Below are 12,030 nucleotides of genomic sequence, written 5' to 3'. Positions count from 1 at the left end.
TTAGCCAGGCATGGTGGTGGGCACCTGTAATCCCAGCTACTTAGGAGGCTGAGGCAGGAGAATTGCTTGAACCTGGTAAGTGGAAGTTGCAGTGAGCCGAGATTGCACCACTGCACTCCAGCCTGGGCGAAAAGTGAGACTTTGTCATAAATAAAATAAAATAAAAAAGAGAGATCTGAGCTTCTACCCAGGAGCGAAACTTTGGATCAACCTCAGTAGGTAAGGGATATTACTTACACTTTTGAAGGAAGCTGCAAATTCAGCAACACCTGGTACTAAAAGAAAAACAAAACAATATTTATTCAATAAGTATGATTGCTCAGGCATAGAAGATCCAAATAATAAGAAAACAGCTTTGTCTGTTTTCTTATAGTTTAGAACAAGAGAAAGAATAAACCAATAACTATAATACTGTTTCAGTCCTCAAAGAAAGATGCCAGGGCTATGGGAAGACAAAAAATGGAAAGCTAAGTCAGACCCAGGGGGCATAAAAAGCTTCTCAAGGAAAATAATGACTCAACTGAACTTGGAAGGACCAGGAGTTAGCTGGTTGGGAGGGTGGTAAGATACAATCTCTTACCAGAAACTTTAAACTGCCTTTTTAGAGATGGTATTCTGTCAATCCGATTTTCTTTATTTTAAGTTTCTCACAGAAAGAATCACATTAAAAGGCAGAAAAATAAAAATCAGGGCTGGGCATTTTGGTAAGCCAAGGCAGGAGGCTCACTTGAAGACCAGCCTGGGCAACAAGGCAAGACTCCAGACTCTACAAAAAATTAAAAAACTGGGCCAGGTGCGGTGGCTCATGCCTGTAATCCCAGCACTTAGGGAGGCTGAAGCAGCTCAGGAGTTGGAGTCCAGCCTGGGCAATATAGTGAAACCCCATCTCTACAAAAAATACAAAACTTAGCCAGGCATAGTGACATGAACCCCAGTCCTAGCTACTTCGAAGGCTTGAGCCCAGGAAGTTGAGGCTGCAGTGAGCCATGATCACACCACTGCACTCCAACCTGGGCAACAGAGCAAGACCCTGTCTCAAAAAAAAAAACCCAAAAAACAAAACACAAAAAAACAGTTAGTTGGGCATGGTAATGCACACCTATAGTCCTAGCTATTCAGGAGGCTGAGGCAGGAGGATGACTTGAACTCAGAAGTTGGAGGCTGCAGTAAGCTATCATTGTGACATTGCACTTTAACCTGGGTGATAGAATGAGACTCTGTCTCTAAAAAAATAAACAATTAAAATAAGATCTTTGCCTGAGCTCAGGAGTTCGAGACCAGTCTGGACAACACAGTGAAACCCCGTCTCTACTAAAATACAAAAGATTAGCAAGGTGTGGCAGCATGCACCTATAGTCCCAGCTACTTGTGAGGCTGAGGCAGGAGAATTGCTTGAACCTGGGAGGTGGAAGTTGCTGTGAGCTGAGATCATGCCACTTCACTCCAACCTGGGCAACAGAGCGAGACTCTGTCTCAAAAAAAAGTTCAATCTCACCAAAAAGGAAATGCAAAATGAAAGTAATAGATTAGTAACGTCTAATACTGGCTAGTATGTGAGGAAAGGGGCCCTCATACAGTTATTCTCTTCCATGTATACAAAGATATGTATACATGAGTATTCACTGATAAACTATGTGTAAAATCAAAAACTAGATATAGGCTGGCCACAGTGCCTCACACCTGTAATCCTAGCACTCTGGGAAGCCAAGGTGGAAAGACAGCCTGAGCCCAGGAGTCCAAGACCAGTCTGGGCAACACAGTGAGACCCTGTTCCCTCAAAAAAGTTTTTTTAAATAGCTGGTTGCGGTGGTGCATGCCTCTGGTCCCAGCTACTCAGGAGGCTGAAGTGAGAGGATCACTTGAGCCCAGGAGGTTGAGGCTGTAGTCAGCTGTGATCATGCCACTGCACAAAGCCTGGGTGACAGAGTGAGACCCTGGCTCAAATAAAAAAAAAAACAAAAAAAACTACATATAACTTAAGTTTCCAAATAATGTATGAATATATAAACTATAATATATCCATACAATGAAATGTATTTAAAAGAATGAAGTAGACATACACATACCAAGATGGAACTGTTCATATGTGGAGTAAGTTAAGTGGCAGGCCACATGCATGACTCCATCATTACGAACAAAAAAAATCTCTCTTATATATACTTTAAAAATTATTATTTCCTTATCTGTATAAGTATAAAACAGGTCAAAAGGATGTCTACCTTTTTTTTTTTTTTTTGAGACAGAGCTTCACTCTTTGTTGCTCAACCTAGAGTACAATGGAGTGATCTCCACTCACTGCAACCTCTGCTCACTGCAACCTCCACCTTCCAGGTTCAAGCAATTCTCCTGCCTTAGTCTCCCAAATAGCTGGGATTACAGGCATGTGCCACCACGCCCAGCTAACTTTTTGTATTTTTAGTAGAAACTGGGTTTCACCATGTTAGCCAGGCTGATCTCAAACTCCTGATGTCAGGTAATCCGCCCGCCTCGGCCTCTCAATGTGCTTGGATTACAGGCATGAGCCACCACACCTGGCTGGAGTTGTACCTTTTACAAGGATTTGTGTGACTAAAAGTGATTAACTTTGTAAGAGTGGGCCAGGTGCAGTGGTTCAGGCCTCTAATACCAGCACTCTGGGAGGTCAAGGCAGGCAGATCATCTGAGGTCAGGAGTTCAAGACCAGCCTGGCCAACATGGTGAAACCCCTTCTCTACCAAAAATACAAAAATTAGCCAGGTGTGGTGGCATGCACCTGTAATCCCAGCTACTTGGGGGGGCCGAGGCAGGAGAATCGTTTGAACCCGCAAGCAGAGGTTGCAGTGAGCCAAGACTGCACCATTATACTCCATAGCCTGGGGAACGAGAGTGAAACTCCATCTCAAAAAAAACAGAGTGATTTGAAAGAGGTGAGAAAATGCTTTATGTATCTCAGTATTATGTGAATTTCTTATAAATGTAGTTTTGGGGGCCGGGTGTGGTGGCTCACTCCTGTAATCTCAGCACTCTGGGAGGCCGAGGTGGGCGGATCACCTGAGGTCAGGAGTTCAAGACCAACCTATTTGGTGAAAAGATGTCTGTATTACAAATACAAAAATTAGCCAAGCGTGGTGGCGAGTGCCTGTAATCCCAGCTACTCAGGAGGCTGAGGCATGAGCATTGCTTGAACCAGGGAGGTGGATGCTGCAGTGAGCTCGATGTGGCAGTGAGCCAAGATTGCACCTTTGCACTCCAGCATGAGCGACATGAGCGAGACTCCATCTCAAATAAACAAACAAACAAACAAATATAGCTTGGGGGATTTTTTTGAGAAAGAGTCTTTCTCTGTTGCCCAGACTCAGTGCAGTAGTGTAATCTTGGCTCACTGCAACCTCCGCCTCCCGGGTTCAGGCAATTCTCATGCCTCAGCCTCCTGAATATATGGTATGGCAGGTGTGCACCACCACGGCCAGCTAATTTTTGTATTTTTGGGTTTCGCCATGTTGGCCAGGCTGGTCTCAAATTCCCAGCCTCAAGTGATCCACCCACATCGGTCTCCCAAAGTGCTGGGACTACAGGCATGAACCACTGCGCCCAGCCTATAAATGTAGTTTTAAAAAGTAATTAATGGTCGGCCACGGTGGCTCACACCTATAATCCCAGCACTCTGGGAGGCCGAGGTGGGAGGATCACCTGAGGTCAGGAGTTTGAGATCAGCCTGGCCAACATGGCGAAACCCTGGCTCACTAAAAATACAAAAAATTAGCCGGGCGTGGTGGCGCATGCCTGTAATCCCAGCTACTCAGGGGGCTGATGCAGGAGAATCGCTTGAACCCAGGAGGCAGAGGTTGCAGTGAGCCCACACCGCACCACTGCACTCCAGTCTGGGCAACAAGAGCAAAACTCCGTCTAAAGAAAAAATATATATATATATGTAAAATAATAATTATTATTGTTGGCTAGGGATGATGGCTCACACCTGTAATCCCAGCACTTTGGGAGGCCGAGGTGGGTGGATCACCTGAGGTCAAGAGTTCGAGACCAACCTGGCCAACGTGGTGAAACCCCGTTTCTACTAAAAACACAAAAAATTAGCAGGGCGTGGTGGCACAGACCTGTAGTCTCAGCTACCTGGGAGGCTGAGGCAGGAGAATCGCTTGAATCCTGAGGCAGAGGATGCAGTGACCCGAGTGTACCACTGCACTCTACCCTGGGAGACAGAGAAAGACTCTGGTTCAAACAAAACAATTATTATTGTTTAAAGGCTCCTTATTTTCTGAGTTACACTGTGTTCTGAAAAAATTAAACCACCAAACAGCTACTTTTAACACTGGACTTCAGTCTCTTCTCTTTGAAATAAAATAAAACTTTAATCATTAAAGTTAAATGATAACTCTTCAGGCTGGTCTGATGGTAGTGGGTTATCAAAACTTTTTTTTTTTTTGAGACAAAGTCTCACTCTGTCACCCAGGCTGAAGTGCAGTGGCACGATCTCTGCTCACTGCAGCCTCCGCCTCTTGGGTTCAAAAGATTCTCATGCCTCAGCCTCCTGAGTAGTTGGGATTACAGGCGTGTTCCACCACATCCAGGTAATATTTCTTTTTTTTTTTCAGTAGAGACAGGGTTTCGCCATGTTGGCCACGCTGGTCTCAAACTCCTGACCTCAGGTAATCCTCCCAACTCGGCCTCCCAAAGTGCTGGGATTACGGGCATGAGCCAACAGGCTCAGCCAGTTATCATAACTTACTAATGTTAGTGTCACTAAAGTTTGTATACAATCCCCCACTGTTAAATTTGACTAGCTTCAAAATAAATAAAAATTTACCAAATAAATAAATGATAACTCTTTAAAAATCTCTTTAAAAAGGAATATTGTTTCTCCTACATTGACTCTAATATAAAGAAAGCAAAAACTTACATTGTTCTGGCCAAAGATCTGGTGAGGCACGGTCAAGTTTTTCAAAACTTAGTAAAGATGCTTCCAGATCTGTCCCTAGAACAAAACATCCAGATGAACCAAGAAGACAGGAAACACATTAATGTATATGACACTTCAGTCTCAAAGGACATAAACTGGAACACTCACCTGGAAGTCTAGAGATATGAGTTCTGTAACTACTGATGCCACTGGTCCGTGATAGAATACAAATACATCATTCTCCCTTACCAAACCTCACTCTTTCAATCTATGAATGAGAGTGATATTTTATTGGGAATGTTAAGAAAAATGAGTATCAATAAACCCACCTGCATCTTCATTCACACTCCTGTGCTTTCCTCCAGTTAGAATGAATTAAGTGTTTCTACTTCCATGAAACAGACTCTTCTGATAGCACTCTAGATGCCATCTTCTCTTGCTTTGTCAAGGACATCACTTGAATATCATCTTTCTCATGTACCATCAGTTTCTACCTTCTCTAGCCTCATGCTCAGTAGCAATCAAGCCGGTTGCAGAATCTGTGCTAAAAAAAAAACAACCCAGCCAGACATGGTGGCTCACGCCTGTAATCCCAGCACTTCGGGAGGCCAACACAGGTGAATCACAAGGTCAAGAGTTCAAGACCAGCCTGGCCAACATGGTGAAACCCCGTCTCTACTAAAATACAAAAAATTAGCTGGGTGTAGTGGCAGGCGCCTGTAATCCCAGCTACTCGGGAGGCTGAGGGACGAGAATCGCTTAAACCTGGGAGGCAGAGGTTGCAGTGAGCCAAGATCGTACCACTGCACTCCAGCCCAGGCAACAGAATGAGACTCCATCTCAAAAAAAAAAAAAACAAAAAAAAACCAAAACAAAACAAAAAACCACCAGGGCAGAGGGTGCCTCATGCCTATAATCCCAGCACTTTGAGAGGCCGAGCTCAGGAGTTCAAGACCAGCCTGGGCAACACAGTGAAACCCTGCTGGACGTGGTGGTGTACCCTTGTAGTCAGTCCCAGCTACTCAGGAGGCTGAGGTGGGAGAATGACTTCAGCCTGGCAGGTCGAAGCTGCAGTGAGTGAGCTCTGTTTGTCCCACTGCACTCCAGCCTGGATGACGAAGTGGGACACTGCTTTAAAAAAAAAAAAGAAAAGAAAAGAAAACCAAAACCCCTCTCCCTTGACCCCATGACCTCTTCCATACCCCCTTCACTGCAAAAGTTCTTATGTTGTCTTTTCTGCTGTCTCTACTTCCTTACATCACCCTCTCTCCTTAGTGTACAACAATCAGGCTTCTGTCCCTACATACATAGAAACTGCTGTTGTCAAGGCATCTATGACCTATGTTGCCAAATCCAGAGGTCATTTCTCTATTCCATCTTTTTTTTTTTTTTTTGAGATGAAGTTTCACTCTTGTCTCCTAGGCTAGAGTGTAATAACGTGATCTAGGCTCACTGCAACCTTAGCCTCCCAGGTTCAAGTGATTCTCCTGCCTCAGCCTCCTAAGTAGCTGGGATGACAGGCACACACCACCATGCCCCACTAATTTTTTATTTTTAGTATTTTTAGTAGAGATGGGGTTTCGCCATGTTGGCCAGGCTGGTCTCGAACTCCTGACCTCAGGTGATCCACCTGCCTCGGCCTCCCAAAGTGCTGGGATTACAGGTGTGAGCCACCATACTCAGCCTGTTCTGTCTCATGTGATGTTTTTGCAGCACCCACACACTGACCATTTTCCTTGAAATACTACTCCTCGCTTCTATAAAACTACTATGCTGGTTTCTCTCCTACCTCATTGACTCTCCTTTTTCCTTCTCCTTTTTCACTCAGGCCCCATCCTACACTGGCTCCTCTCTCTACCTCACTTTAGTGGCATAAATTGAAACACACAGAAAACAGGAAAATACTGGGTAGAAGAAGAGGGTGGTTCCCAACCGAGCAAAGGCCCCACCCTCAAGCCTGGAAACCTGCGGCCAGAAATGGGAACAGGCATTCCTGTTTTCATGCCCAAAAGTTGCCTTTTGGCCCACCATGCCCCACTATTCTATACCCATGTAAACCCCAAACTCCAGGCTCCACAAGGAGATGAACAGAAGGGCAGAAGAACTGCAGAGAGAAGAGAAGGAGCATCTGAATGCCAAGAGGAGTTTGGCTGGGGACAGTCAGAGATGAGATCAGCCACTAGATAGCCAAACTCCAGGGACAGATCACCTTCCCACTCCCTCCCCTTTCCAGCTCCCCATCCATCCCGCTGAGAGCCACCTGCACCACCCAATAAAACCCATACATTCACCATCCTTCAAGTCCATGCGCAATCTGATTTTTCCTGGACACCAGACAAGGACCCTGGTACCAAGAGGGCACTGAGCCACTTAACACTTAAGCATCTGCAGACAGCAAAGCTAAAAGAGTGCACTGACAGGGCATGGTGGCTCATGCCTGTAATCCCAGCACTTTGGGAGGCCGAGGCGGGTGGATCACTTGAGGTCAGGAGTTCAAGACCAGCCTGGCCAACATGGTAAAACCCTGTCTCTACTAAAAATACAAAAATTGGCCAGGCGTGGGGGCACACACCTGTAATCCTAGCTACTGGGGAGGCTGAGGCAGGAGAATTGTTTGAACCTGGGAGGTGGAGGTTGTAGTGAGCCAAGATCACGCCACTGCACTCCGGCCTGGGCAACAGAGTGAGACCCCATCTCAAAAAAACAAACAAAAAAAAGAGTGCACTGTTATACATGCCCACTTGGGCTTTGGGAGTCACCCACCCCTAGATGCTACCATGGGGCTGGAGCCCAAAAGTGCTTGCCCTGACTCCTACATCCGCCCATCTGCATGCTTCCCCTCCTGTAAAAGGTTTGACTGCACAAAGACAAGCCACACCCCTGTCGCATATCCTGGGGTTAGGGAACTCTCCTATTTCAACATGAGGACTTTATCTTCATCTGTATGCCAATGATTCCATATTTATATTTCCATTCCCACCTTTCTAAAGAACTACAAAGGTTTATGTCCAAGTAGTTATTTGAATCGCTCTCTATTTACATATGAAAAAACCGCTTAAGGTCAGATGCAGTGGTGCATGCCTGTAATCCCAACACTTTGGGAGGCCGAGGTGGGTGGATTGCTTGAGTTTGAGACCAGCCTGGCCAACATGGCGAAACCTCATCTCTACAAAAAGCAAAATATTAGCCAGGTGTGGTGGTGTCAGCCTGTAGTCCCAGCTACTTGGGAGGCTGAGGTGGCAGGATGGCTTCAGCCCAGAGGTAGTGGCTGCAGTGAGCTAAGATCACACCACTGCACTCCAGCCTGGGTGATAGAGCAACACCTTGTCTCAAAAAAAAAAAAAATCCCACTTAAACCTAATTATCTTCAAAACCATATTCCCCCAATCTTCTCCCATCTCAAGAAACAGCACTACCATAAACTCTACTTCTCAAATCGAAAACCCAGATGTCATCCTTCATGCATTCTTTTCCTTCACCCTTCCATAACCAATCCATGAGTAAATCTAGTCATTTCTACCTTCAAAATACACCCTGAAATCAAATAACCCGAGGAACCACCACTTTCCTCTTGGACTACTTCAACAGCCTCTTAACAGATCTCTCTGCTCCCATTCTTACCCTTTCCCCTCCACGCCCCCATATCTATACTCCATAAAGAGGCCAGAAATGATTTTTTTAAATGTCAATCAGTTCGTGTCACTCTCCAGCTTAAAGTTCCTCCCAGTTAAATCTGTGAATGTGTATCTACCATACTCTATAAAATCTTACTCAGCCTCTGCCTAATTCTTTGACATCATTTCTCTTCCACTCTTCCCTTGCACAGAGTAGTACTCAATATTAACATTCGTTGAGTTTTTATTGTATGCTCAGTATGCTAACCAGTTGCATAACTAGTTCATTTAATGCTATAAACGGCAGTTCTTAACATTTTCTGGGTAAGCCACATCTTTGAAAATCTGGGGAAAAAAATGAACTCACTCCCCAGAAAATATACATACGTACAAAATTTTTCAACATGTACTTTTCTCTAAACTGAATTTGTTTTGCCAAATATCCCAAAGGAATTTCCAATGGCATTTTAATTGTAAAGAACTCAACTAATACACTGCCTTAACTAAAGCATCAAAAATTAGCTTCTCTTTGTTACCAATTTCTGAGGAATGTTCAACCATAACAAAAATAAAGTTATTGGGCCAGGTGTGGTGGCTCGTGTCTGGAATCCCAGTGCTTTGGGAAGCCGAGGCAGGAAGATTGTCTGAGCCCAGGAGTTTGAGACCAGCCTGGGCAACATAGTGAGACTCATCTCTACAAAAAATAATAAGGCGGGGCACAGTGGCTCACGTCTGTAATCCTATAGCACTTTGGGAGGCTGAGGTGAGTGGTGAGTGGATCACCTGAGGTCAAGAGTTTGAGACTAGCCTGGGCAACATGGTGAAACCCTGTCTCTACTAAAAATACAAAAATTAGCCAGGCGTGGTGGTGTGTGCCTGTTATCCCAGCTACTGGAGAGGCTGAGGCATGAGAATTATTTGAACCCAGGAGGCAGAGATTGCAGTGACCCGAGATCGTGCCACGGCACTCCAGCCTGGGTGACAGAGTGAGACTCCGTCTCAAAACAAAATAAATAATAATAATAATAATAAATTAGCTGGGCATGGTGGTGTGAGCCTATAGTACCAGCTACTTGGGAGGTTGAGACGGGAGGATAGCTTGAGCCTTTTGAGGGTGCAGTGAGCTATAATCATACCACTGCATTTCAGCATGGGCAATAGAGTGAGAGAGACCCTATCTCTAAAAGAAAGTTTAAAAAAAAAATTATTGGGGGTACAATCTAATAACCTACACGGGTGACCTTATGATACCACAGTCTGGGATAGAACTCAGACTCTGCTGTGAGTCTTACTCTCATAAATTAAGTAATTAGATGGCTGTATTTGAATTTCAGTTTTCTCCTTTTCAAAGAAGCTCCAGCAAATTTATCACAAAAAAGACAAAAGAGTAAATGACAAACATTTTCAAGTCAATATTATCTGAATTAAATTTTAAAGACAGTGACAGGTGGAACACTAAAAATAGAAGTGAGAGAGCTAGGCCATGGAATATTTTGGAATGAGACACTTACTGAGAAGTTGAATTTAAGTTCAAAGTGCTTGACTTGATTTTTTCAGATTAAAAGAAAACATTAGGTGGAGAGGAGTGAAACTTTTTAAGAGATGAGAATGAAAACTTTCAAAAATCAAGAGTGCAAATAAAGTGACCATAGGGATGGCTAGAAGACCAAAGGAAAAAAATTTAATATTTTTAATACTCTTCCTGGCCAAAGAAAGGAAACTAAATTGAGAGAGGACAAGGAAAAAAAAAAATCAAACTCAAGGAACACATCTCTAAAATCCCCAAAATTTGTAAAAACAATTTAAAAATAAACTAAAAAATTTAACAACAATTACCTCTATTTCTATTACTTGGCTTTTTAAAAAAACTGTGGTGAAATATACATAAATTTTACCACTTTAATAACTTTTAAGTATACAGTTCAGTGGTATTAAGTACATTAATTGTGCAATCATCACATTCATTTCCAGAACACTTTCACCTTCCCAAACTGAAATTTGGTACCCATTAACAATAACTCCCTATTCCCTTGCCTTTTTAAATGCCTTTCTTTCTGGCAAGAGAAGGACATTTTTGCAAGAGAGCCCCCAGGAAGGAGAATCTCTTTTGACTCCAAACATCCAAAATTTCTTGTTTTTCTTTTGTTTTTGAGACGGGGTCTCGCTTTGTCACCCAGACTGGAGTGCAGTGGCATGAACATGGTTCACTGCAGCCTCCACCCCCAGGCTCAAGCGATTCTCTTGCCTTAGCCCCCCAAGTAGCTGGGACTACAGGTGCGTGGCACCACACCCAGATAATTTTTGTATTTTTTTGTAGAGATGGGGTTTCACCATGTTGTCTAGGCTCATCTTCAACTCCTGAGCTCAGGCAATCTGCCTGCCTCAGCCTCCCAAAGTGCTGAGATTAGAAGTGTGAACCACCACGCCCGGCCATAATTTCTAATACAGTATGTACCTGTGCTCACAAAATTTAAGACTCGGTTAAACGTAAAACTTAAGATCAAGTAATATATTATTTCTGCACATATCTAATCAATCTTTCAATAAATGTTAATTAAAGACCTGCTGTTCATCAGGCACTGTGCTAAACCTGGGATCCAGCTATGAACAAGACAAACTTGTAATTTATAATCTAGCGTAAAAGGGTCAAAGTTAACATAGTAACTATGCTGACAAGGAAGATACTGAGACAGTGAATAATGGTGGGGAAGGGCAACTCCAGATACTGTGTTCTAAGAAAAACTCTTTGGGAGGTGACATATAAAAAGAGAACTGAAACTGAAAAAAAAAAAAAAAAAGTGTATATGTTTGAGTCATCTTTTGGTCTCCCAAAGCACCTAGCATTATGCCTTTCATGTAGTAGGTACTCAATACAGCTCACCTTGGCTTCAATTTCTTCATTCCTGCAATGAACTTCCAAGATTGCTTCCAAATACAAAATCTGTTTGTCTAAGGGAGGGAAACCTATATATCAATAAAATCGATATATAGTTGGGATGGGGATGGTAGAACTAAAAATGAGTTTAAAAATGACTGCAAGACCCTCTCTAAAGCAGAACTAAGAGCAAAAGCATGGGAGTATACCAAAACAACCTAGCTGTTACTTGAGATGACTTGCATTTTACACAACATATAAACAGAAATCATTCATTCACTCAGCCTTAAGAAACAACACGTAAAGCAGATGGAAGAGCGGTTGCGACCTGTGCAAGACAACACTTAAAAGCTCAATACTCATTCTCCTGGCGACTCTCACGGCGAGGGGCCGAGAACGTCCCCCGCTTCTTTGCTGCCACGGCAATGGTCCCAAACTGAGGAGACAGGAGAGAGATCACGTTTCTCTTGCGGTTCATTATCGAGATGGGGGTCAGCCAGCAGCCCCTGCGAGGGTTTGAGAATCGTTCCATCCGTGCGTTCAATCAGAAGAGAACTGATCCTTTCAATGGGATACCCCAAGGAGAAAACTACAGTAAGGCACGTCCTCCAGCAACATCTCCTCCTCGACCCTCAGCCTCGCCCAAA

The 12,030-nt window shown here is 43.8% G+C and overlaps 1 protein-coding gene across 1 annotated transcript in view; it reads right to left on the bottom strand.

Annotated features, from left to right (window-relative positions):
* Positions 1-12,030, bottom strand: part of LIN52 (lin-52 DREAM MuvB core complex component) — a 115,082-nt gene that overhangs the window by 102,566 nt on the left and 486 nt on the right. The window contains exons 2-3 of the mRNA XM_010382627.2: positions 4,895-4,969; positions 238-275 (exon numbers count right to left, since the gene is read on the bottom strand). Coding sequence (XP_010380929.1) covers positions 238-275; positions 4,895-4,969 — 113 coding nt within the window. The remainder of the gene's footprint in view (positions 1-237; positions 276-4,894; positions 4,970-12,030) is intronic.

The sequence above is a fragment of the Rhinopithecus roxellana genome, chromosome 5 (assembly GCF_007565055.1).
Source record: "Rhinopithecus roxellana isolate Shanxi Qingling chromosome 5, ASM756505v1, whole genome shotgun sequence".
Taxonomy (NCBI): domain Eukaryota; kingdom Metazoa; phylum Chordata; class Mammalia; order Primates; family Cercopithecidae; genus Rhinopithecus; species Rhinopithecus roxellana.
The sequence above is the reverse complement of the archived record's forward strand: the minus strand, read 5'-3'. Positions and strand labels throughout refer to the sequence as shown.